Source organism: Ochlerotatus camptorhynchus, unplaced genomic scaffold (assembly GCF_037179485.1).
Source record: "Ochlerotatus camptorhynchus isolate MF236.1 unplaced genomic scaffold, CSIRO-AGI_Acam_v1.1 ptg000024l, whole genome shotgun sequence".
Lineage (NCBI taxonomy): Eukaryota > Metazoa > Arthropoda > Insecta > Diptera > Culicidae > Ochlerotatus > Ochlerotatus camptorhynchus.
In genome coordinates, this window is record NW_027040516.1 from 3,109,416 (window position 1) to 3,137,065 (window position 27,650).

The window sequence follows — 27,650 nt, forward strand, 5'->3', positions numbered from 1 at the left end:
TTGGATGAAAGGGACCGTGAAAGAAGCCATTAAAATAGAAAGTTTTTTTTTCCGACAGTTTCATCTTAGTATTCATCTTTGATGTTACCTTGCTTATATACAACTAAATCATAATGTTTTCTAATGTTTGACATTAGGAATACATTTGATTTCAATGCTGATGTAGACATCAACATCAAACGTTGGGCTAATGTAAATTTTTGTTCGGGGCTGAACTCAATATTAAGTAAAAAGAACTCAAATTTTGGGTAGTATTTTTTTCCGTGCACACTCACCTTATTGTACTTGGCGGCATAGGTCCCCGTCAGCAGCGAGTGGAAAATGATGATGGTCTCGTCCAGATCCCACACGAAGATCCTCTCCGGTGCTTTCTCCGTCACTCCCGGTTCCGAGGTGGAACTCCGCGTTGGGCTGGGATGTGCGTGTCGTCGCCCCCGTGCCCGGCCGGGTTTCCCCGAGGGGGTCGTTTTGGCGGCTGCTGCTGCCGCCGCCGCTGCCACAGCAGCCGCCGAACCAGCCTGGATGGTGGGTGAGATGGACAGGGGAGATTGGGGCGAATGCGAGTGTGCCAACATGGTTGGCGTTGCTGCGGAATGCCCTTCCGAAGGGCTCTCAGCAGACAAGCCTGCCGCCACGTGGAAGCTTTGGCTCCCACTGGAACCGGGCGAGCTGACGTACGGTGGGTAAGTTGCTGTCTGGTAGTACGGTGAGTACGTTGGATCATTGTAGTTGTAGTAGTCCTGTTGACTAGTGCCGAACTGTGCGAAGTTATTGTAACCGTAGGAAGAGTAGATTTGTGCTGAGTTGTTGTTAGCTGCAGCCGCCGCATAGCTAGACGGAAGATATGTATTTGGTGATGGGATTTTCGAGGATGTTCTCGTTTGGTACGGGGAACCGTAGGATGAATACGTGAACGGTGCGTATTGCTGCATGTTGTAGGCGTACGGATAATATTCGGACTTATCATACGAGTTGGTGGATGTCTGTAGGGCGTCCAGGTTGTTGGGATTGGCACAGAATAGAGAGCTGTCCAAGTGGGTGGAGCCGACCGGGAGGTTTCCGCTAGCAATCGTCGCGTCTAGCCCCGGGCTGCGAATTTCCGATTTGACTGTACCGTCGGTCAGCCAATGCGACATCCCCAGCTCGGTCGAACCCAATGCGGCAGCTGACGTTCCGCTACCGGTGCTATTCAAACTAACGCCACTGTTGTTGATAGAACTGGCCGTAGGCAGCCCATCCAGGGAGTTTCCTGCAGTCCCAGCACTACTGCTGCTGCCGGAGGTGATCGTAGATGTTGCTCCTCCGTTCAAACGTGACACTACAGAACCACCGGATGTCGAGCTGTGATTTGCACCACCGGAAACGTACGATAAACTCAATCCGTTATGAGCATTGTGAATACTTGACGATCCACTCAGAGGACGGTAGTTGTTGTTCAACAAAGAATACGAACCAGCTGAATGGGAAGCCGTTGGATAGTGCAGCGTTGAACCACTCGATGGTAAGCAGCTGTCTACCGCACCGCCCGAGCTATGACTGGATACCGCCGTCGAGTTGTAAGTTCTGAAAAAGAAAAGGAAAACAAAGACTCAAGTTAAAAAAAATGAAACACTTATTCGATTGTTCAGGAGTAGGGCGCATTTACGTAGTTCAAATTACTTCATTACTCACGGTTAAACCGTATAAATCATAAACATTCACAACTGCGAAGGAGAAGGTTGATCCAAATTATTACCCTGAATCACGGAACCGTTAGAAAGTGTGTGATTTATTACGGCGTCAGTTCGTAGAAAGGCTTCGATACCACTTACCCCAGTCCGTGGGCCGTATGCCATTCCAAGGGTTGAGTCAAGCGCATTAATTTTATTGTAATTTCACACTTTCTTCCTAATTACTCGAAGGTCGGCTCCGTCGGCATGTAACTGCTGCGTTGTCAGTCGAACCCACAAGTATATTGAAAAATGCAACCCAATTATGTTTCAATGACATGTTTTACTTTCCTTTTCAACGATGTGAGGACACCAAAAGCAAAACAACGTGTTTCACCAGGCATGGTTCTACATGGCATGGTGGGCAATTTGAAACCAGACAGTCTGGCTACAAACAGCGCAAGCAGAAACGCTTCAGTGTGGAAATTCGTGGTCTGTGTCAACTGATTGAAAATTGATCTGCCATGTTCAACCGATACCCAAAAAGATTTCGATCCGCTGGACCGTGACATTTCGATGGCAATATTTGCTTTCGATAGATCGATAGTTTGGACTTTTCATTGTCACAGTAGCTCCGCAATAATTCAAACCTTGCAGTGAAACCGTTTCCAAAGTGAGTGTCTGACTTATTGCAACTGCGAACAAAAATTCAGTTTGCGACTAAGCTAAGACTGCTAATAAGAACATGACAGTGGCTGAACTTGATCTACTTTTCCAGCAAGATTTTATGTTAGCCGGTTGCCACGTGACATTCCTAACGGTACATTTTCCTCCGTTGCACTTCCTTCGGCGCTTGTTCCCTTACGCAGTACACAAATCTGCACTTCGTCAAACCGGCAAACCGTGGTCAACTGCAATCAGCACATTTTAGTTTTTTCTGCGTCCTTAGCCGCTGGTATCCGCCGATTTTGCTCACGGATGGTGATTCTTGCCTAGCCGCAAACAATAAATTTTCCCATACTGATTGAATTTGCGAAGCGTAGCAAAAGGTGACTCTGAGCTGGCTTCTGGATGGGCTTCCGGTGGTTGGAGGAGGTTTCGGGTGAAGAGTAACGGGCATGAGTGATTCACGCTGCAGGGCGAGGCCGCAATATTTCATTGAAATCTTGAAACTTCAAACATTAATCGTCATAGTGGGCTACGTGGTCGTGCGGTTTGCGGCGTCTCCCACCGTTCAGGTGTATAGTGTGTGCCACCATGCACTGTGGTCCGAAATGGCTTTTTTCCATAGAGCCTGTCCTTTTCATTTTAGTTTCAAAGACTTCCGGAGTGATTTGAGATTTGGGCGTAATTGTATTTGTAAACAAACACTTCAATCGCCGATTTATCGCGAATAAAAGTTCAATTTTGAAAACTAATAACACTATGAGGTAGAGGTATGATTCCTCTATCATTTGGTATAGTTTGTTTATACTCGGTGTGTACTGGAAAGATCGGTTTTCCAGACCGCCGCAGGCTAACTATCAACCCACAATGCAATTCCAACGTGGGGAAATCTTAAACCCCTACCCGGCGTGCGATGTTTACCTACGTACCGTTCCAGCGCACTTGCATAACGGGATGGCTGCAACTGCATCATGCGAGGCGTGTGTATGCAGGAATTCGTGTCTTGTACGAAATTGACGCACCCCTTGGAGGAAGACAATGATCCGGCAGACCCCGACATTATCCAGGACTTGACGACTTCTCTACATCAAGGAGAGGCACTCGTTTTTTCTACAAAACTGACACGCTCCATAGAGGAAGAAAATAACGAAAATAGTGTGAGAAGTGAAGAAGTTTTTGGTAACAATTATAACGTTTATAGAGACGACCGCAATTTTCAATGGTCTGGAAAAAAATCTGGAGGTGGAGTATTAATAGCTATTTCGACCAAATTGAATTCAGAAATCATTATGGCTACTAAATTTAAAGAATTTGAACATACATGGGTAAAAGCGCAAGTAGCAGATGAAACTCATGTCTATGCTTCGGTATACTTTCCTCCGAACAATGCTCATAAGGACACGTATGATAAGTTTTTTGGAAAAGCGGAAGAAATTTTATCTAGTTTACCCCCTGAAGTAAAAGTACATATATATGAAGACTTTAACCAACGCAATGTTGACTTTATTTCTGATATGGACAATGAAAGCATCTTACTTCCAGTCGTTGGGGAAAATGAAACACTCCATTTCATTTTTGACAAAATTGCAAATTTAGGACTTAATCAAATTAACCATGTGAAAAATCAACAAAATTGTTATTTAGACCTTTTATAAACAAATACTTATGAAGATTTCTGTGTGACTGAATCGTTAAGTCCCATATGGAGAAATGAAATGTTTCACACAGCAATAGAATATTCTTTATTCGTTCACATAAATGAAAGAACCAAGGACTGCGAATTTGATGAAATCTTTGATTACAATTCAGCAAATTATGATAACATCAGAAATAGATTGAACATTGTCGATTGGCAAGCAATATTAAGAACTGCAGGAAATGTTGAATGTGCAGTTGACGTATTCTACAATGTGTTGCTTCAAATAATACTTGAAGAAGAGCCAACTAAAAGAAGAAGACGTCAGAGTCATGCAAAACATCCGGTTTGGTACAACAGGGAACTGAAAAATTTAAAAAAAATCAAAAGCAAAAAGCGCACAAATTTTATAAAAAATATAATAGTGAAGAAACTTTGGCATACTATTTAGACATTTGCGATCAGTTAAATTTAGCCGTGAATATGGCATTTGAGGAGTACAATTTAAAAACTGAACTCTAAATAAAATCTTGTCCTAGGAAATTCTTCAATTATGTGAAAACCAAATTAAAATCTGATAATTTTCCATCAAAGATGCATTTGGACGATAGGGTAGGTGAGAACTCGGATGATATATGCAATTTGTTTGCAAATTTCTTCCAAGAAATCTATACTACGTTTTCAGAAGAGGACCGTGACCGTGAATATTTTGAATCTTATCCAGAATTTTCAAGTGACATCAGCGTAAGTCAAATCAAGGTTCATGATATCTTAAAGGGTTTAAACAATTTAGATGCATCTAAAGGTCCTGGCCCTGACGGTGTTCCGCCAGTTTTTATGAAAGCTTTAGCAACTGAACTTACTGCTCCATTATTTTGGATTTTCAATATGTCACTGGAATCCGGAAACTTCCCTGGAAAAACTGGAAAAACTCGTTTTTAGTGCCCATCTTTAAATCGGGCAAAAAATCCGACATACGTAATTATCGTGGTATAGCTATTATCTCTTGCATTCCGAAACTTTTCGAGGCGATTGTTAAATGAAAAACTCTTTCTTCAAATTAAAAACAGAATAACTACTATGGCCGTTCAACAACTACGAATTTGCTCGAATTAATTAATTATTCGTTGAATGCAATGGATAACGGAAACCATGTAGAAGTGTTGTATACAGATTTCAGAAAAGCGTTTGATCGAATTGACATACCCATGCTTCTTTTTAAACTTCAAAAAATGGGAATTCATTACGCACTCCTCAAGTGGCTTGAATCATATTTAACTGACCGCCATCAAATAGTAAAATACAAAGGAAATACATCAAATCCCGTTGATGTCACTTCAGGAGTTCCTCAAGGCTCCCATATGACATATCTTTCATTATTAAGAAATTGAAAGTTTTAATATATGCTGACGACATTAAACTTTTTTTTGGAAATAAAAGATGCCAAAGACATCATCACATTCAAAGAGGAAATTCAAATATTCCATACTTGGTGTCAAAAAAGCCTGCTACAATTAAATATAAAAAAATGTAACTCCATAACCATTAGTAGAAAACAAAAGCTACCCGATAAAACAGTCACTTTAGGAAACCAGATCGTAGAAAAGTGTGATAGAGTCAGGGATCTAGGTGTTATTTTGGACTCAAAACTTACTTTCACCGATCATCATAACACAATTATTAACAGAGCTAACAACATGCTTGGTTTCATAAAACGTTTCTGCTATAACTTTCACGATCCGTATACGATAAAAACATTGTACATTGCTTATGTAAGATCGATATGAGAATATTGCAGCATAGTTTGGTCACCTTTTCAATCACACACGAAGAAAGAATAGAGTCCGTTCAAAAGCAGTTTCTATTGTATGCACTCCGCAAGTTAGGTTGGACTGTATTTCCTCTGCCATCTTACACAGCTCGGTGTATGCTCATAAATATCCAAACATTAAAAGAGCGTCGTGAATTTGCTATGATTTCTTTCGTAAACGATATCGTATCACATCGCATTGAATCTATAGAACTATTGTCATCCTTAAATTTATATACACCATCTAGGCATTTACGAAATAGAAATATATTTGCTACAAATCGTCATCGTACGAATTATGCCAAATTTGGACCCTTGAACCAAATGATGGATACATATAATAAGCACTGCGATAACATTGACTTTACAATGACAAAGCAATATTTTAATTCCTTGCATAACGTCAGCTAGAAGTAATGTTTTAACTTGTTCTCAAGACGTATTATAAAAAATATAAACAAAGGAAAATTGTAAACATAGCTCTTAAGACAACAATTGTAAAACGGTCTACACTGATTGACGACAAATAAATAAATAAATAAAATAAATAAATATAAGATTGAGTTTTTATTCACGAGAAATCGGCGATTGACCTGTTTGTTTACAAATACAATTACACCCAAATCTCAAATCACTCCGGATTTGTTTGTCTGAACATCCTCTACAATTTGAACGTAGCGAAAATTTGGCATGCTATGATCAGGCCTGGTAGCAATCACTGCTGTCAAAAATAGTGATTTTAGTGGCCATGTTGATGAAATAAGTGACCAAAAAACTACAACGGACAGCCCTATGGGGTTGTTCGCAATGGGGACGTAGGTCTTACGTGTTCTTATATAATAAATCTTATTTGTTAACTTTTGTGTAGGAATAGGAATTTGAGCGGGGCTTTCTCTGTTTATACTCTTTAGTATGACGCGCTTGACATAGATGGCCCACAGCGACTCACGAAGAGCTACTGATTCCGATCAATAGCTGTGCGGCTTCTTCCACCTTCTATGGATGCGCATGGGGGTCGCTGCTTGCAGGCAGCCTTTCGTTGTGGGCTGGAGAACACCACACTCACCACGCGGTGATTGAATAAACACCGTTTGAGACCGGATGGAATTCAACTTTGAAATCTGTGTTAGGGAATTCGCTTTTCGTGGACAATCGATGATAATTTTAACTATCATAGCAACAGTTGCACATTCGTGCAATTTTCGAAAATGATAAAGTCTTAAATTTAACAGATGCGTAGAAATATGTCTGATCGATTGGTGATAAAATTCTTGAAATTGGTCCAGAAGCAGCTGAGTTATTAGCGTTCAACATCTTTCATAATTCTGTTACATGTTCCATTTTCGGTTTTCACTAAGTGTACCTCCATATAGAAATCACAGACGTAGTCCTACGTCAATAGAGACTAAAAAGTGACCTAAGAGAAGCAAATCAGTCACACCTTTTTTTTTTGTCACACCAAAAACATGTTTGATGTTTTAGACTTATTCAATTAGTATCTCATAAAAAAGCAAAAGATTCAATAGAAAGTTTATGCCCAAACCCATGGTATTCTAACTTCAAAAACCAGGAAAACCGGGAATCCTCAGGAAATTTAATTTTCTTAAAAAATATCTGAAAGTCTCAGAGAATTTAATAACTTTCTTTCTAAGAATATTTAAAAAAAAAATAATGAATTTTAAACAACAATCTCGATATTTTCATTCACACCTTGAACTTTATAGACAGTGGATTAATCTTCAGTAACAAATAAATAAAAAAAATCAGAGGCTGAAATGATTTATTTTTTTTTTGTTTTGAGACATGCATATTTCCTACAAATTTTAAATTTGAACTAGTTCTGGGCTCAAAAGCTATAATATTTCAAGAATCTGGAGTCAAATTCCATGCACAGTTTTAAAAGCTAGTGGAGAAAGAGTTCTGTGATTTTTTTTTATTTCAGAAAAACATCAAATGTAATCTACATTTAAGGTAGTTCTGAAGAATTTCCGATTTGATGTAAAGCCTGAAAGTTTTGATGATGATGATGGTCCCACCTCTTACCCCTACAAAGGTTTGAGCTGGACGATTTATCTTTAAGATAATTAAATATAAACATTTTAACCAGGTTAGCAAACAAAAACGAGCTGGTTACAGTTACAGATATAAATTCCCTCTAGACTTTACAGTTGCTTCACAGCAATATACATAAATGTGAAAAAGCTTAGGCGTCCACCTCTTAGTTCGCCTTTTTGTCCACCTAGAATATTCATAAGTATTACAAGCAATCAAGAGTTAATGAACAATCAACAAAGCATCCTATACACTAGCAACCCCGCAATGATGCTATTATAATTTTCAGCAATGTCAGGAATGCTCACGAACCCCCGACATTCAGCCAGAAAACTTAATACTAACTCAAAGTATCTTCCAAATAAGCTTCAAAGTTGCATTTTTTTTATCAAATGTTAAATTCAGTCCTCTATATCCGTAATACGCGCGCGAGGCTCAAACCTTTGTAGACTACTACTTTTTTTTTTTTAACTACTACTTTAATTCAAATATAAAAAAAAATCCATCATCACCATCGTGGCGAACAAAATAGTTTTTGCAGTGCTACAATAATTATTAAAAAGTCGTTATGACAGCTATCCATACAAAATAATCCGTTATAAATAACTTTGTCAAGATACATACTTCGTCCATTCATAAAAAAAAAAAAAAAATCACTGGATAACTTTTCAAAAGACAGTTTTAACGTGTGAAATACAATGTCTCTTGAATTCTGCTAATGTTGTTGCACGTTTAATATGTCTAGGCATCGAATTGAAAACATTTACTCCTTTAAAATACAATGAATTCTGTGAAGCGCAAGTCAAGAAATGTGGTGTTCTTATTTCATCCGCGTTTCTAGTATTATATCTATGAAAATCACTTCCTCTTTCAATTCGATCACACAAATATCGAGGCAGCAAACCATTTACTACTTTAAAAATGAACACCATAGTCAAATAAACTATTCTTTGCTTCACTGACAGCCATTTTAAAGCGTCCAGCATCAAAGTTGAGGAAGTGAATCTATTACATCGCAAAATCAAACGCATTATTTTATTCTGCAAACGCTGTAATCTCGATATTTGTGTTTCATTGGCTAGAAATAAAATGGATGGGCAAAAGTCTAGATGAGGAGAGATGATTGATTTGTATAGCTGTATTTTACTGGCAATAGTTAAATCGTTTTTCAGTCGACATAGAATTCCATACTTCTTGGCAATTTTCTTGATGACATTGTCAATGTGAGAGTTGAACTTAAGTTTGTCATCAATAATCACGCCAAGATATTTAATCTCCCGAACGCGATCAATAGCCTCATCATCAATTACCACGGAGACATTATCATTTACTCGGTTCCGCGAAATTACCATGAATTTAGTTTTACTTGTATTTAATTTCAACTGCTTACACTTCAACCATCTACTTAGAGAACGCAAATCTTCATTCAAATGTGAGACGGCAACTTCTAAATCCTTAGCTGCAATGAATAACACAGTATCATCTGCAAAAAGATTAATGTCGCAAAATCGTAAAACGCGTCGCAAATCATTAATATACATAATAAATAAAAGAGGCCCTAATACACTTCCCTGGGGCACTCCAAGGTTATTCCCCACGGGACTGGAAACAGAATCATTAAAAACAGTCCGTTGAGTTCTGTCAGATAAATAGCTTTCAAACCATCTATAAGCAGTACTCGTAATTCCAAAGCGCTTGATTGTACTTAACAGTAAGGGCCTAGAAATTGTTTCAAAAGCGCGTTTCAGATCCAAAAAAACAGCAACAGTCGTATCTTTACGCTCCAAGTTGTCTTTCCACTTTGCTAACACCAAATTCAACGCAGTTTCACAGGAATGACCTTCCCGATATCCTGATTGTTCTGGTATCAACAAAGAGTTGCTATTCAAATACTCCAACAGCTGGCCTTTAACAACAAGTTCTAAAATTTTCTCTAATGTGTGCAACATGTTGATGGGACGAAACTCTTCGGCTTTAATCGTTCCAGCAACTTTTTGAATAGGAACCACTAAGGATTCCTTCCAAATTTGTGGCACATGTCCAGTCTGCAAAGATTCATTAATAAGGTCCAGCAAGATGTGGCCAATGACATGAAAGCAATCTTGAATAACTCTAGAATTAACATTATCTACTCCAGCCGATTTTCCTAATGAAAAGCAAATAACTCTAAGTTCATCTAAAGTAATTTGGTGAAAACCTTCAAATCTACAACTACTATTAACTGGCTGTTTTATTTCGTCAGGTTCATCGACCAATTCAATGGATTGATTAATCAATGAAACACTTTCGACAAAATAATCATTAAACATAGATGCAATTACTGGTTCTGACTGTTCTAATGTGCCATTAAAAGTTATGGACCGCGGTTTGCAATTACTAGGTTTTAATAAAGATTTCAAAATTTTCCATAACTCTTTGCTGTTGTTTTGATGCTGATCAATCTTCCTCTGGACATATTCACAACGAGTTTGTTTTATCGATTGTGAATATTTATTACGCGCGATTGTGTACCTATTCCAATGATTATCATTATTTGATCTGCAAAACTTTTTGTACCATTTGTCCCTCTTACGTTTAAGACGCAAAAGTTCCAAATTGTACCAGCTGTTCGAGTTTTTCAAAGAAACAAACTTTTGCTCAACTAATTGATTGGTACACGTTTTCAAAGTGTTAGTTAGAACAGCTGCAGATTCATCTAAATTACCGGCCGCGAATGGAAAATCCACGCTTCTCTCAACAAGATTTGAAACAGCCTGTTTCGAATATTTCCTCCAGCACTTCAATTTGACTAAGTCATCGTTATTATTGATATTATCTAATACATTAATCACTAAGGTCTCATGATCGGTTATTTTCAAATCAGCATCCGGAACTGAACAAATGGAATCAAAATTGGAATAAACGTGGTCAATTAAAGTTCTACTGTGCCTGGAAATACGCGTATACTCATCTACCGTTTGTTTTAAATTGAAAAAATCAGCTAAACGCTTCAAATGATTCGAATTATGGTTGTCACGCCAATTAATATTAAAATCACCAGCTAATATATTTAATTTACTTGAATCAAGGAATGTCTCTAGCCAGTTCTCTAAAACATCAACAAAACGCTGGTCACTAGAACTGGGAGAATGATACAAAACACCATAATTACCCATCTTCATGCCACGCACAACTGTAATGCCCAAGAACCAGTTACCATCGATAACTTCGTTGATTCGAAGGTCGAATTGAATTGATTCTTTGACATAAATAGCAACACCGCCAGTGTGTCTAGAATGTGATAAACAAGCAGCAACAATATATCCCGGAATACTATACTGATCAAAAGCTTCAGTTTCTACAATATGAGTTTCAGATAAGAAAACTAAAAGAGGACGTTTTTCCTCAACAATCTGACGTAATGCTACGTAGTTTGTTGACAACCCCGCAATATTCAAGTATAAAAAATCGAATTGATTCACATTCCTGGAACTTGGCTGCTATTTATTGAAACGCAAGCTGCTTTTCTTCTGTTCAAAAAGTCTTTTATAGAGCAAACATTCAGGACTAAATGCGGCATGGTTGACGTCCAAGTTCATTTTACGTTCTTTATTCATTTTCAAACAATTAACACATTTCAATACAGTTGACGTACACTCCGATGTTTTGTGTTGTTGGCTGCACCTAGAGCATCTCTCACAAGATGAGTAGAATTTCAAAAATCTCTGAAATGAATTAAAAGTAAATTTCAATGAAACTCTAAGGAATTTCTGAGGAGCACAACTCCTGTGAACTTCAGAGGAAAATTCCAAGGGCATTCTGAGGATTATTTCATAAAGTTTGTGGGAGAAAACGAATCCGGGGCATAAGTACTTGGACTATTTTTTTTAAACTACTAAAAGGAGGATTACAATTAAATCTAAGAATAACTCCAGGACATCTCCAAAGGAATTCGGAAAATAAATTCAGAAGAGTTTGCAAACAAATTATGCGTAGAAATCTAAGGCATATGTGAGGTGAAATGCCAATGAATTCTTAGGAGACTTTCAATGTGAGTAGAAAGGGAAGGAGTAAGATTCAAAAGGAAATCTGAAATAAAATCATTGAACCAGTGTTGGGAAAATATAAAAAAATCAAATCTCACCAATGCCCAAGCTCACGCTTGATTTTCGTAGACAAAAATCAACAAGCATACAGCTGCGGTTGATTTTGCAAGCTGTGATATCGCAGCTCGGAACATCAAGCTAACGAAACTCACCAGCTGCAAATCTCAACAAACTGTGGTTAGATTTAGTTTAATGATTTTTGCTTTAACCCCGAACGCAACCGAAACTTCCATAACGGCTGGCAGCAGTCACTTCGTGTCTGCCATCGGTGAACAGTAAAAAGAGATAGCATTCTATACTTTCTCTTTCTAAGAAAACGATGTGCAACGGAATCATTTTTGTGTCCAGTCAACTCTCCGCTTGATTTTTGCACGTTGTGAATAGTCTCGCAATATCAAAAGAGCTTGTAAAATATATTGTTGTGTTTATTAATTTATTTGATAAGGCTCAACCGAATTAACTTTACAGAGCCGAGGATTCTTGGTCACTATACAATAGATCTTAAAACTATAGTCAAAAGGTACAACACAATAAACACTTTATCTTCCGCTATCCAAAAAGCCTCCTCCATCAGAACTGGAGCCGCTTCCAGTGGTTTCATTGTATGGCAAATTGTTGTACGCCAACGAGGGTCAGAGCGCGTCCATTGCAGCAATGGACGCAAAACGTGGTCAGCACTCACACACTCATCACGAAACGGTTGCTTTCCAAAGTCGACGACGCATCGACCGAAAGAACTGCTGATGAAGAACAATGAGGAGGACCACACAATGGTTGCTGCCGAGAAAACAGACGATCGCGTAGCACACATCGAGAGTGGCCTGCTTTTGTCGACAGCCGAGTAAACACTGATGTAAAATATATATCAAGCATGATATTTTGTTCGAATATCACGCGTGATATTGAGAGCGTATGAGAGCGGAAAAATATAATTTGATTGATGATTTTGTCAACACTGCATTGCACATTCAAAGAATCTTTCCATAGGTTTTTTTTATTATGGAGAATTTCAAGGCAATTCCGAGGAAACTAAAAGAAAATTGAATTCGGAAAATAGTTTCATCGAAACTTTGAGGAATATTTCAATGAAAATCTCCGTTTAATATCGAATGAAAGGGTATCTTGTCTTTAGCAAAATTGTGGAAACTGTCAAAAAACAACATTGCTGAAGAAATCAAAATTCTTAGTCCAGTATTTTCAAGGTTATGGAGCATTATTATGGTAACCAGTGTTGGGTAAATATCAAAAAATCAAATCTAACCAATGCCCAAGATCACGCTTGATTTTCGTAGACCAAAATTAACAAGCAAACAGTTGTGGTTGATTTTGCAAGCTGTGACATCGCAGACCGGAATATCAAGCTAACAAAACTCACCAGCTGCAAATCTCAACAAACTGTGGTCAGATCATTGAGTTTCATGATTTTTGCTTTACACCCGAACGCAACCGAAACTTCCATAATGGCTGGCAGCAGTCACTTCGTGTCTGCCATGAGTGAACAGTAAAAAGAGATAGAATTCTATACTTTCTCTTTCTAATAAAACGATGTGCAAAGGAATCATTTTTGTGTCGAGTCAACTCTCAGCTTGATTTTTGCAAGTTGTGAATAGTCTCGCAATATCAAAGGAGCTTGTAAAATCAATATCAAGCATGTTATTTTGTTCCAATATCACGCGTGATATTAAGAGCATATGAGAGCGGAAAAATATCATTTGATTGATGATTTTGACAACACTGATGGTAACTCCCTTTAATTCAGATTTTCGATCAAAACTCTATAGTAATTCAGCTTCTGCGCTAACATTCCTGCAGATGGCACGCTGTTCTTATTTGTGATATCAATCGCAAATTACGACAAAAATACTTGCCAAGCTCCACCCCTGGATGGGAAATCTAATTGCATAAATCATGGTTCGAACATTTTTCCAGGGGTAGGTACTATACTTTGTAGTCTGTGAAAGGGAAATCACATATCAGCAATATACATGGCAAGTTGAGAGATTGAGCTCGTGACAAGGGGTGGTCATTCTACACACTTATTATGCGCCAAATTTTAACTCAGTGTGACTTTTGCTTGCTTGTGAATAATGCCTTGTTTGGCAACCCGGTATTTAAATAGCGATTTGTTTTGACGTAGGACTACGTCTTTCGGGAAGATGGGGGTGCACTTTATGAAAACCGAAAGATGAAATTATGAAAGATTTTGAACGTTAATAACTTAGCTGCCACTGGACCAATTTCAAACATTCTATCACCAATCGATCAGAAACATTTCTACGCATATTGACTGTTGATTTTTCAATTAAAACTATTGAAAAAGTGGTAAATTTCAAGCATTGTCCAAAAGCTTCAAAATAACTAACAAATCCACCAATTACGTACATGCATGTGCTGCTTCCCCAACACCGTCATCAGATAATGGTTTCTAGATGAAACAAGTCGAAGTGACATTCGCCTCTGATCTTCGGGCGTGTACGAATAGGGAGGATGCAATTGCGGAACATTTTGCTGCCAATTCAGAACATAAAATGTTCTCCGTTTTTTCCTTGGATTTATTTTCCGTGCTGAGCACCAATGCTACCCACACCTGAACCCTACCTATCAACTCATGAACCGGGGACCAACGCCTTTACTTCCCTTCCAAATGAAGGCATGATCAGAGATGTTATGCCTCAGAACATCCCAGTGGCGCCGCCTGGGATTGAACCCAGGTAATTACGCATACCTGAGTTAGAGGTAATTACGCTTACCACTATACCACCGGTGCCGCTGCTCTCCAGAGTTGTAATCCTGTAACCAAACTTGGAAGCAGAGGATACTCTAAATAAATTCTATTCAAACTCTTTTCTGAAATTACTTCTAACTTTTCAGGGCCACCAATGTTACGTTGGTGATAAGTTTTAACCTCCGAAACCATACAGAGTTCGTCCCTGCCGCTTCAGAGCGTAGACTGTCGGACGGTTTTGCGCTTGGCGTGTTCAGTACAGGTGACGGCATCACGGATCATAATTTCTAGGAACACCTTCAGCACACCTCGGGTTTCCTGGTGGATCAGACCGGAGATACGCTTGACACCACCACGTCGAGCCAGACGACGGATGGCAGGCCCTGGATGTTATTACGCAGAATTTCCCAATATCGACAAAGCTGCATCATCATGACTGTATGTAGCCAATGGGAAGCGAGAAAATATGGTTCCGGCAGAGCTGGTTGTCTATATAACAGGTTGCTAACTACGCTTTTGGCTTAGTTTCGATTCATCCGTTCAACGACAAATGACAAGGGAGACAAAGCTCTTGGAAAAGAAGGCACCAAGCGTCATCGGAAAGTTCTGCGTATTAACATCCAGGATATTACCAAGCCTGACCTCCGTCGTCTGGCTCGACGTGGTGGTGTCAAGCGTACTGAGGTGTACTGAAGGTGTTCCTAGAAAAATCCGTGATGCCTTCACCTACACTGAACACGCCAAGCGCAAAACCGTCACGGCCATGGATGTCGTCTACATTCTGAAGCGACAAGGACGCACTCTGTAGGTTTCGGGGGTTAAAACTTATCACCAACGCAACAAACCGGCCATTTTTAGGGCCCCAAGTTCATTTCAGAAAAGAGTTAGAATAGAATTTATATAGAGTAACCCATGATTAACCCATTCAATTTGTCACTAAATACATCAAAATGATACAAAAATCAAATAATTTGTTAGGGAAATAAATTATGTTCTAGGTATTTGTAGTCTTATCGGTGGGTTGAATTTATTCCGTTTCACTTTCATAAACTGAGAAACCCTCATCGTTGCATTCTCCTGCTGCGCGACATCTTCGAAATCGTCCGAACCGTTAAATAATACAGAGTACATAGAGTATAGACTTAAAGTACAGAGAGTACAAAAGGAGAGGAGCCAGTGTCGCTACTTGATAGCAAACTACTCATGATGGGAGGAGTCTGCGTACTTCACCGGCGTGTTCAAAAAGAAAGGCAATCAAAATTTCATTTGTTACATGCATGAGGTCGCCAGCGCCGGTGGTGTAGTGGTAAGCGTGACTGCTGGGTCTGGGTTCAATCCCAGCCGAGGTCGGTGGGATTTTTCTGAGGCATAAAAATCTCTGGTCACGTCTTCCTTCGGAAAGGAAGTAAAGTCGATGGTCCCGGACCATGTGTGTTGAATGGGTGCGATATCCTACGCAGGTGTGGAAGCTTCCTTCCTGCACATTCGATTGCCGTCAATGGAAGGCAATCGATGTCCGTCGGTGATTGGCACTAGATTGCGGAACAGAGACCGACGTTAAATAAAGGAAAAGAAATTTATTGACAGATTTGGGCAAATTATGACCTGTTTCATGCTACTGGAAGGTATGCTGGTCACAAATGCCGTGCCAAACTGATTTCGTGCGCAAGTGATATGTAAACGCGAATAAACACGAGGTCCAGTGATTATAGCAAAGTTTGCCGTAAAGAAACCATCACAATTCAGGGCCACCACAACTTTCTACAAAAGAGTTGAGTTATAAAATTCACTTAATTCCAAAATAATATCCGAAACAACAAACTAGAAAATCGAACGCCCCCTCCAGAATTATCTAGGCCCCCTCTAGATTTTATATTATTTGAATTGTCGGTTTTAAAATCTAAAAAAAATCTAGAGGGAGCCTGGATCATTCTGGCTGGGGGCAGGCATCGTTGGCACCCCTATTAGCTACGCCAATGGGATTAAACCATAATTGGTGTACATGTCATATCACTTGTCCCTTGTTGTTTTTTCGTAGAAAATTGGTTTCGCTGACATCATAACACATTGTAGAAAGAAACATGTTCAACGTTTTTAGACCTTAACAAATTTTAAAAGAAAACAACATGGCATCTGTAGCATTTATCCAACGATCGATTTCATGGAATTCCAATACCCAAACATGTTCCGAAAAGCGTAATCCAATAGTCAATTTTTTCAGTTATTATTTGGGCACGAGTCGCTAATATAAACAATTTTTACAACGCAACTTCACCCAGCCATCGGTCGGAGGAAAACATATATGAAAACAATTGCAAAATATTGACTACCTCGGCAGCTCCAAAGTGTGAGAAAGTTTTCAAGTTTACAGTCGTTGTTGTTGGATCAGCAAAAAAGAAAAGACAAAAAAAAGCGAATGCCTTCTGTTTTCGATGCAATATGCAAAGGAACCAGTCCAAAAATGTAGAAAGACAACAAAATCTGCAAAATCATGCAAAGAAACACTCAAATCAAATCCGGTAGCTCTAAGGCCCCTTTCCAGATTCTATCACGATCCTGTCACATTTCGTGCTCGATCACGATGACCGTAGTATGCCTATCCACACTCATTATACGGGACTTGTCTCTAGTTCAGCAAGAAGCGGACATTCGAAACCAATTTCTCCGAGTAAGCAAAACAAGCATGATGCCACCGCGCGATAATTAATGTCGTTTTAATGCACACGCTGCTGCTGATGAAGATGACGGTGGCGGTCGGCGGTGAAGGCGGCCGAAGGCGATTTTACAAAGACGATGATGATGTCTTCTTCCCTCGACTGCCGGCGGCCAGTCCGCCGCATGGTAAAGACGCTGACAAAACATCGATCATCTTCTAACCGCAAGACGACTGGCCTGCCACGGTTGACGAAAGCGAAGACTTATGATCCAAGCTCGTGATTTATATTTAAGTAATCTAAACATGCTCGTTTGAGAAGGTTTAGTTTTTCATGATATGGTCTAGGTAGAGCTACCGTGTGAGTTTTTTTTTTCAGCGAGTCATGGTTGCGGGTGACGAGAGGATACGCGAAGGAAGACGGTGGACAGTGGGATATTTAAGAAAAACAAAAGTCATTTAATCAATTGGATTTATACATCAAATGATATTTTTTATGAGGAATTGAATGCTTAGGTGGTTGTTTGCGACACAAATCATTTTAGGGTAGTTTGTGGTGAAATATGGGTTTTTTAGTGGCACTGAAATCCCTAACTTCCCGGGTTTTTAATAGAACTAAACCATTTCCATTCGATTCCTAGTGGGGTTTTTTTTTCGTTTAGAAATGGTATGAGACATTGAGTTTGCATCTAAAAAGCCCAACCAAATGTATTTTTATCATTCATGTACAGAAAATGGTACTCCTGTACCTGAAGAATTTTAACTCTTATCTTCAACTTTTTGCATACGAGCGGTAATGCAAAATATCGATCATACACCGTCACTCACTTGAGCTAACAATTATCTTCAAATGAAATCATTTAAAATTGTCAGTGACAATGTAAAGGGTGTCCCACATCAAATAGCATAACGGAAAAAAACGCTGTAGGAAATTACCTAGTTCACCGATCCTTTTCAAACTGTCAGACAATAAAATATAACCCATTAGTAAGCTTTTGGCATATTTATTTCATTCAACTTCAATACCATAACCGTACGCTCGCATCTTACGTTTAACTCTACTCATTGGGTTCTGTACAACATCTGGCTGCAGCTTCTTCTGTACGGAAATCTACTTTTTCTTCATGTCTTTCTCAGATTTGCTTCATAATAGCCAAGAATTTTTCAATGGGCCTTAGTTCATGTCCTAGGGTACGAAAGTGACCGCGTTGGCTTCGTACTACTCCAGGACAACGTTAGTGACACGAAGCTAGATCCGGCCAGAAGATCGTAGGGCCCTCGTGTTGCTTCAACAGAGGAAGCAGACGCTTCTGTAGACACTCCTTGAGGTAGATCTCCCCGGTTACAGTCCCGGTAGTCACGAACGGCGCACTGCCACATGAGCAGATCGCTTGCCAAATCATGTATTTCTTGACAAACTTTGAAAGTTTCTGCTTCCTTACTTCCTCCGGAACGGCGCAGAACAGTAGCCCCGAAAGCTGCCGGAAGTCCACCTTGACGTAAGTCCATGAGCCATGATGAGACAATGAGGCTTCGTCAGCATATGGGTGTATAAGTTCCGGGCGCTTGACGTTCCCACCGTATTTTGCCGTTCGTCACGATTTGAAGCCTTCGGCACTTTGTACGTATGCAGTCTCTCCCGTTCCTTGGCTCTCTGAACGAAAGACTTGGACAGATTCAACTTTTTGGCCACATCCCTGACTGAAGCATTGGGATTCCGCTTAAACGCTTTCACGACACGCTTGTGATCCTGATCACTAATAGAATATCCATTATGACCGCATTTCTCCTTCCATTCGATGCTCAGAGTTGTGTAGTAATGTTTAATCACACGACTCACCATTTACTACACGATTTCGATTTGTTTTACGATGTTCCGATGAGAGAGTTGAGGATTTTTAAGGTGATTGCGCAAAAAAATCAGTGTAAACAATACACTCTGAACTACTTCTACCCAAATTTTCAAGATAAAATATCTAATGGGTAATTTTTTACAGCGTTTTTTCCATGATGCAATTTGATGTGAGACACCCTTTAGTCAGTGACGAACATGTGCAGTTTTTCATATTACCAAAATTTATAAAGAAATTAAATCAAAGGAGTCGTTAAAGTGCAGAAGCATCTACGTTGGTATCAGTCTGGATAACAACAATATGTAAATGAACGCACGAAATAACACTTTATGCTACCATTGTCATTGACGAAAGAATGAATGAGATTGCGACGATGGTTTATGTGAGAGTCAATTCTTCCAGTGACCATTTCAAAAATAATTCTGTCAATATCACGTGAAAACTTTCAATGACAGTGACAATTCTCAGCACTGTATACAATTATAAAGGATGATATTTCGTTAAAAAATATCATTGACGTTTACTATGTAAAATTCACCATAACACATTTATAGCATGGCTGGTAGCGATCACTGCTGTCAAAAATAGTGATTTTGGTGACCATGTTGAAGTGTTGAATAAGTGACCAAATAGTGACTTATAGTTATAAAAATAGTGACTAAAATGTGACATAAGAAAAGAAAAGTAGTAAAATAGTATACATGTTTGATGTCTTAGACTTATTCCATAATTATCTCATAAATACTTATGTTCGATATGAACCTTTAAAGCACGGTATTAGTCTTATAACTGCAGAAACCTGGAAAACCAGGAATCTTCTACTGATTTCGATCAATTGCGGTGCGGCTTCTTCCTTCTTCCATGGATGCTCATGTGGGCTGCAGCTCGCTGCTTGCAGGCAGCCTTTCGTTGTGTACAGGAGAACGCCTCCACTCACCACGCGGTGATTGAATAACACCGTTTGGTGAGACCGGATGGAATTCAACTTTGAAATCTGTGTTAAAACGCCTTTCGCTAGCAATCGGTGATAATTTAAATTGTCATAGCAACAGTTGCACATTCGTGCAATTTTCAATAGTGACATTTTGAAAAATAAGACTTAAATTCAACAGATGCGTAGAACTATTTCTGATCGATTGGTGATAAAATTATTGAAATTGGTCCAGGGGCAACTGAGTTATTAACGTCCAAAACCTTTCATAATGTTGTTACATGTTCTATTTTCGGTTTTCACAAAGTGTACCCCCATATAGAAATCACAGTTGCAGTCCTATGTCAAAAACGAGACTTGGAAAGTTTTGTTTTGTTTTTGAACATGCATATCTCCTAGAAATTTTAAATATGAACTACCTAGTTCTGTATTTAAAAGCGATAATACTTCAAGAATCTGGAGTCAAATTCCATGGACAGTTTTAAAAGCTTGTGGAATTTTATTATAATTTCTCAGGACCTCAAGCGACAGGAAGTTCTGGGAAAAAATCTTTCAGAAACACCGGAGGCAAAACAGCCCCAGGCTGAAAACCTCCTTAATAAAGAAAACCTAACCTAACCTCTTTCATAAAAACATCAAATGCAATCTGCTTTCAAGATTTCTATCCGCCAGACTCTCCGTGTACACAGCTCCGCGAATGCTTTGTTCACTGTTTGTAAACATTTGGCTTGTTTTCGTTCGAAATATATTCGTAAATTCACAGTTTAGTGATCCCGTCCTTTATTAGTACCCTGTGCAGTGAAATCGTGCGTGTGAAACTAGTTTTTTTGTGCTTGAGTGGTATTATTTCTTAAAAGTGTTTTGGTCATTCGTGGTGTTTTGTTTTAATTGTACTGCTATACTACCGTCACGTTTTTCGTCTGAAGCGCCATCTGCTGGTGAATAGCGCAATCTTCAAGTGCTTTGCGACGCGCCAATTTGAAATAATTCTGGCAATAGCTGAACCCAGTGTACTTCGAGCTTTCCTTTGCCTACCCTTCGGCGCATTTGCATAGCTGTAGTACTTACACCATCGGCCAGAAATTTTCGACCATGGCTTGTAAAAAGTGCCAGAAGACCGTTTCCGAAAAGGAACGCATTTTTTGTCGTGGATTCTGCGGTGATACTTTTCACATCATTTGCGCCAAGGTTGAACTGGAGCTTCTTGACCAGCTGGGACTGTACGAGAAAAACGTGTTCTGGATGTGTGATCACTGTTCCGAGCTTTTCACTAACGGTCATTTCCGCAACATCGTCAGCCGGGACAGCGCGCAGAGCTCTTTAATACCGGAAGCCGTCGATTCGATGAAGGCGGACATTGATAAATTGAATTCGGCAGTGGCCGCCCTAGCGGCCAAAGTAGACTCGAAACTACCATCCGCTTCGACATCGACATTGTCTTGGCCTAGATCGGATCGTCTCAACTCTAATCGTAACACCCCAAAGCGTCGTCGGACTTCGATTAACTCGAACGATAAACCGATTCTCAGCGGCACGAAACCACCCAGTGAGTCGATTAAAACAGTTAACCAAAATGCGGATAAGGTGTGGGTATATTTATCGGCGTTTCACCCCAGTACCACGAACGAAGATATTGCGTCACTCGTTCGTGACTGTCTGGCACTGGACCCTAGTGAAACACCAATGGTGGCCAAACTGGTACCCAAAGGTAGAGATCCAACAACGCTGAACTTCGTATCGTTCAAAATTGGCGTCAAGAAAGAACTGCGTGACCTGGCACTTTCTTGCGACTCTTGGCCTGAGAGTATCCAGTTCCGTGAGTTCGAAGATTCACGAAGCTTGAAAATCACCCAATTGACGAATGCTGCCCCTATGGAGTGACAGCTTATACTTCCAGAAATTCAACCGAGACGCACCGTAGAAAGCCTGATGGAAGCTCCCAATCGCCCCAACCCAGTCCGGCATATCGCAGCCTCCGTTCATCACAGCCGTCTCGGTGCTGTGGTTGGTGGTGGAAAGGGAGTCTTCCACCATGCTTGCACAGGCAAGTACTGTTTTGATTCGAGCTTTTCGTTGCGTGACGAGTTTTCCCGCACCCAGGTTATCATTAGCTGTCCGGACCATGATGAAGTGAATCCTGTTGCTGCTGCACTTCGGACAAATAGACGCATCGCAGGAACGAACGATGAGTATTTTCAACCGGGACGCACCGTAGAAAGCACTTGGGAAGTCCTCGGTTCCTCTAACTCAGTCGTGCCGATTCCTGCCAGCGTACATCAATGTCGTCCCGGCCCTGAGCTTAGATGTGGATCGGGGGTCTTCCAACTTGCTATGTCAGGCAAGTACAAATATTATTCTGAACATTCACTGCCTGATGCCGAGTCGAATTTCAGCACTCTGGATGTCACCGATCGAGGAAATGCTTCTACTCCTGTTAATTGGAACCTGGGACGCGCTGTAGAAAGCATTGTGGAAGCCCCCAATCCCTCTGACCCAGTCCTGCCATCTGCCGCCTCCGATCTTCATAGTCGTTCCGGGCCTGTGGTTGGATGTGGAGAGGGGGTCTTCCAACCTACTCACTACGGCGAGTATCCACTTGAGATTGTTCATGTCCATTCGCCACCTGATATTTCCATGACTTCCAGGGAAAACGCCTTACCTCGTGCGACCACCGACCGTAGTAAACACGACGTCATTTTCTACTACCAAAACGTAGGCGGAATGAATTCTGGTGTTCTTGACTACCACCTAGCTGTATCGGACCGGTGCTACGATGTCATCGTTTTTGTCGAGACTTGGCTCGATTCTCGAACGCTTTCCATCCAGGTGTTCGGATCCGAATACGAGGTTTTCCGCTGTGACAGAAATCCGAAAAACAGTCGGAAATCTACTGGAGGTGGTGTTCTCGTGGCAGTTCGTTCCGGGTTAAAGGCGAGAGCTATTGAAAACGTCTTGTGGAACTGTGTGGAACAAGTTTGGGTGGCCGTAGAACTGAGCGATCGCACACTGTACCTATGTGCGGTGTATATTGCACCTGACCGGGTTCGTGACAACGAACTTATCGATACCCATTGCCGGTCCGTTTTCACCATAATGGAGAGTGCGACACCAACTGATGAGATAATCGTTCTGGGCGACTTCAATCTACCCGGTGTTTCCTGGAAACCATCTTACAGCGGCTTTCTCTACCCAGACCCTGTACACTCTGTATTTCATACAGGATCAGTTAGCCTTCTCGACTGCTATAGTACAGCAACACTATCTCAAATAAACCACGTAGTCAACGAAAACAACCGTAGCCTGGACCTCTGCTTCGCTAGCGTTCAGGACACCGCTCCTTTCATCTCCACGGCACCTTCTCCACTAGTAAAGCAAGTACATCATCACCCTCCCTTGGTTGTCACTGTTGCTGACAATCACGATCGGGTCTTTGACGACATTTCCACGACCGTGTCATACGATTTCCGGAAAGCCGATCACCGTAGTATCGTCAACGTGCTATCTAGTATAGATTGGGAGAGCATCCTAGATCCTGATAATGTTGAAACCGCTGCGCAAACATTTTCACATGTCTTGGCTTATGTCATTGACAGGCACGTTCCGAAAAGAGTTCACCGTAAAATTTCTCATCCTCCCTGGCAGACGAGTGAACTGCGTAGGTTGAAGTCGACCAAGAGAGCCGCATTAAGAAAATTCACTAAGTATCGTACGCTTTCGCTGAAACGTCACTACGTTAGGCTCAATTATGAGTTCAAGCGAGTTAGCCGTCGATGCTATTCGCGATATCAACGAGGGATTCAGAGGAAACTCAAGTCGCACCCGAAGTCATTCTGGAATTACGTAAATGAGCAGCGCAAGGAATCCGGCCTACCTTCTTCAATGGTGTTGAATGGAGCAGTTGCTTCCACTCCTCAGCAGATCTGTCGCTTGTTTTCTGAGAAGTTCGCCAGTGTTTTCACGAATGAGAGATTAACTGACGAACACGTTACCCTAGCAGCTAGTAATGTTCCACTGTACGGTCAAACATTGGGTGCGATGGATGTCAACGTCGAGATGATTTCCACTGCCGCATCACAACTCAAGTCGTCCTTCAATCCAGGACCCGATGGCGTTTCATCCGTATTCCTGAAAAAGCATTTCGCCAGCTTGCTGATGCCCATGCTTCACCTATTTCGATTGTCCATCTCGAGTGGTACATTTCCATCTTGTTGGAAATTCGCACATATGTTTCCTATCCACAAAAAGGGCAGCAAACGGGATGTGGACAATTATCGTGGAATTACGTCGTTGAGCGCAGTTTCGAAGTTATTCGAGTTAGTCATCATGGAGCCTCTACTCTCTCATTGTAAGCAGTATCTAAGTGGTGATCAACACGGCTTCACTTCCGGTCGTTCTACTTCCACAAATCTGCTGTGTTTGACATCGTATCTTACGGAAAGCATGGCAGAGAGGACTCAAACAGACGTCATATACACCGACTTGTCAGCTGCCTTCGATAAGCTAAACCATGCCATCGCGATTGCCAAGTTGCATAGACTTGGGGTCAGCGGCAACCTCTTGCGATGGTTTCGTTCATATCTCACTGATCGGCAACTGATGGTTGCCATTGGTGACAACCGGTCCAATATCTATCTAGCTACGTCAGGAATACCTCAAGGTAGTCACCTGGGACCTTTGATTTTCTTACTCTACTTCAATGACGTGAACTTGGTCATCGAAGGCCCACGACTATCGTATGCAGACGATCTTAAAATCTACCTACGAATCCACTCGATTGATGACTGTCACTTCCTTCAACGTCAGTTCGAAGCCTTTGCCAGCTGGTGTAATTTGAACCGAATGGTGGTTAACCCCACTAAGTGTACAGTGATCACTTTTACTCGGAAGAAAGAACCAATCACATTTGAATACAAACTTATCGGCACTGTAATCGACCGTGTGAACCATGTGAAAGATCTGGGTGTTATTCTAGATTCTCAACTTACGTACAAGCAGCACATCTCGTACGTTGTCGACAAGGCGTCTAGGACGTTGGGATTTATCTTCAGGATAGCAAAGAATTTCTCCGATATCTACTGTTTGAAGTCACTGTACTGTTCCTTGGTGCGATCCATTCTGGAATATTGTTCTGTGGTCTGGAGTCCAAACTACAACAATGGTGCTGAGAGAGTTGAGTCCGTTCAACGCCGTTTTCTTCGATTCGCTCTGCGGAAGCTGCCTTGGAGAGACCCATTTCATCTGCCCAGCTATGAAAGTCGTTGCCAGCTGATTGATCTGGAGCCTCTCCGAACTAGAAGAGACACCTCTAGGGCCCTGTTCATTGCGGACACTTTACAAGGTAGAATTGATTGCAGTGCAATCTTGGGGCAAGTCAACATTAACGTCCAACCCCGTGCGCTACGTAACAACGTTTTGCTGAGATTGCCACTTCAGCGCACAAACTATGGCATGAACGGTGCAATAGGTGGGCTGCAACGAGTGTTCAATCGAGTCTCGGGCATCTTCGATTTCCATATGCCTCGACAGCTGCTACGAAGATACTTCTCATCGTTCTTTTCTGGCACAGTTAACCGTGAATGATTGTGTGTTTTATTTATGTATTTTATTCTTAGTTTTTATTTTTTGATTTACCTATATAAGTTACTTAAATCATCATTGGGGCTTTACACAGCCTGTTGATGCAGACAAATAAATAAAGGTAGTTTTGAGGAATTCAAGATTTCTTGTAAAGCCTGATGATTTTGAGTAGAAATTCAAGAAACCCTAAATTGAATTGAAAGCAAATTTTAATGAAAACTCTTAGTAATTTCTGAGGAGCACAACTCCTTCAGATGAACATTCCAAGGGTCTTCTGAGGATAATTTCATAAAGTTTGTGGGAGAAAACGAATCCAGAAACCTCTTCAAAGGAATTCGGACAATATATCCAGGAGAGTTTGCCTAACAAATTATGAGAAGAAATTTTAAGGAATTTGTGAGGAGGAATGCCAATGAATTCTTAGGAGACTTTCAATGTAAGTAGAATTCCAAGGGAAGGAAGGAGTGAGATTCAAAAAGAAATCTGAAATGAATTCAAAGAATATTTGGAGAATCTTTCCAAAAGGTTTCTTATTGTGGTGATCAAGATAATTCCGAGGAAAACTTTAAAAAAAATTGAATTCGAAGCTTCAACGAAATGTTGAGGTATATTTCAATGGAAATCAAAATGAACTATTCTGAGGTCTTCAGAACTACTTGAAAGTTCCCAAATTTGTCCTGAAGTTAATGAAACTGCTTTGCAGTTCTTTTTTGTTTGAGAAACTAGCCTGATGCTCACAATACTTCTCATTAAATTCTTAAACTTCCCTGAACTTTATAATACTTCCTAAAGTTTTCTCAATTTTTCCAACGATCAGAGATCTCTTCTTAAGGTTTAGCAATTTGCTGAAGTTCTCTAAACTTCTTTAAAATTTATGTGACTTCTTTAATGTTAACGGAACTGCTCTGAGGTTCTTCGTTCTTTTCTGAAATTTTCAAAACATATCTAAGGTTTATGCAGTTTTCATGAAGCTTGTTGTACTTCACTGAATTTATTGAATTTATTAAAATGTTTAAGCTTCACTGAACTTCTAGACTCATGGGAAGACCTCAATTAAATTTTTTACGTATCTGAAGTTATCTGAAAATCTGGGAACTGCCATAAATTTTAACTAATTTTCTGAAACTAATGGAACTGACCTCCCCCTGAAATTCTTCCAAACTTTCGAAGCTTACCCACTTAACTTCTTTAATTTTTCTAATGTTCATACAAATTCCTGAAGTTCGCGGATCTCCTCTTAAGCTCCATAGATTTCTTTAAAGTTCTCGAAATGTTTCTGACGATCACTGTCCTTCTGCAAAGATTTCAAAAATTTCTAAATTTCTGGAACTTTTGTGCTATTCATGGAATTAGAACGAAATAATTCATACAGTTCTATGATTTTCTCTGAAGATCTCAAGATTTTTCTGAAATTCATTAAACTTCTCTTAAATTATCGACACTCATTTAAAACTTCTTCAATAGTCTAGACTTTTCTGGTGGCATTAAAACTATCTAAACGATTATTGAGTTTCCTCTAAGTTCTCTAGACTGCCCTAAATTTATCAGTATTTTTTAAGAACCCGCAACTTTACTGAAATTAAATGATTTGCCTTGAAGTTTCAACAATTTTCCTTAAGTATTATAATAATTATAAACGCTCACTAATTTTCCCTGAACTTATCTATGCGTACCTGAAGTTCTCTAAATTTGTTTGATAATCCTTCAAATTTTCTGATATATATTCATAATTCAGTGACGCTTCTGACGTTTTCGGATCAATCATAGAACTCTTGGAATACCCCTTCAAATTTGCTTAAGCGAATGGGATTATTCTGAAGCTATCTGATCGAACTTCGCTGAATATCATGAAACCATCTAAAAATATCTAAATGTATTAGAATTTCCTTGGATTTCTGAGGATTTCATAATTTCTCTGAAAGCCTGCATTTTTTTTATTTGTACATCCCTGAATCGGAACATCTTGAGGGTTCTCCATTTTTTTCAGCACATCATGGAACTATCCTGAATTTT

At 40.1% G+C, this 27,650-nt stretch overlaps 2 protein-coding genes across 4 annotated transcripts in view; one reads left to right on the top strand and one right to left on the bottom strand.

Moving 5' to 3' along the window:
• Nucleotides 1-27,650, bottom strand: part of eya (eya transcriptional coactivator and phosphatase 2) — a 162,813-nt gene that overhangs the window by 15,090 nt on the left and 120,073 nt on the right. For all 3 annotated transcript variants that reach the window (XM_065229273.1, XM_065229267.1, XM_065229272.1), the window contains one exon: nt 276-1,563. In XM_065229273.1, the coding sequence (XP_065085345.1) occupies nt 276-1,563 (1,288 nt within the window). The remainder of the gene's footprint in view (nt 1-275; nt 1,564-27,650) is intronic.
• On the top strand, nt 20,756-23,345 carry LOC135707192 (uncharacterized). Its single transcript, XM_065228951.1, has 2 exons — nt 20,756-20,900; nt 20,987-23,345. Exon 2 carries the CDS (start codon nt 21,153-21,155, stop codon nt 21,939-21,941), a length of 789 nt encoding a protein of 262 aa, XP_065085023.1. The 5' UTR covers nt 20,756-20,900; nt 20,987-21,152; the 3' UTR covers nt 21,942-23,345.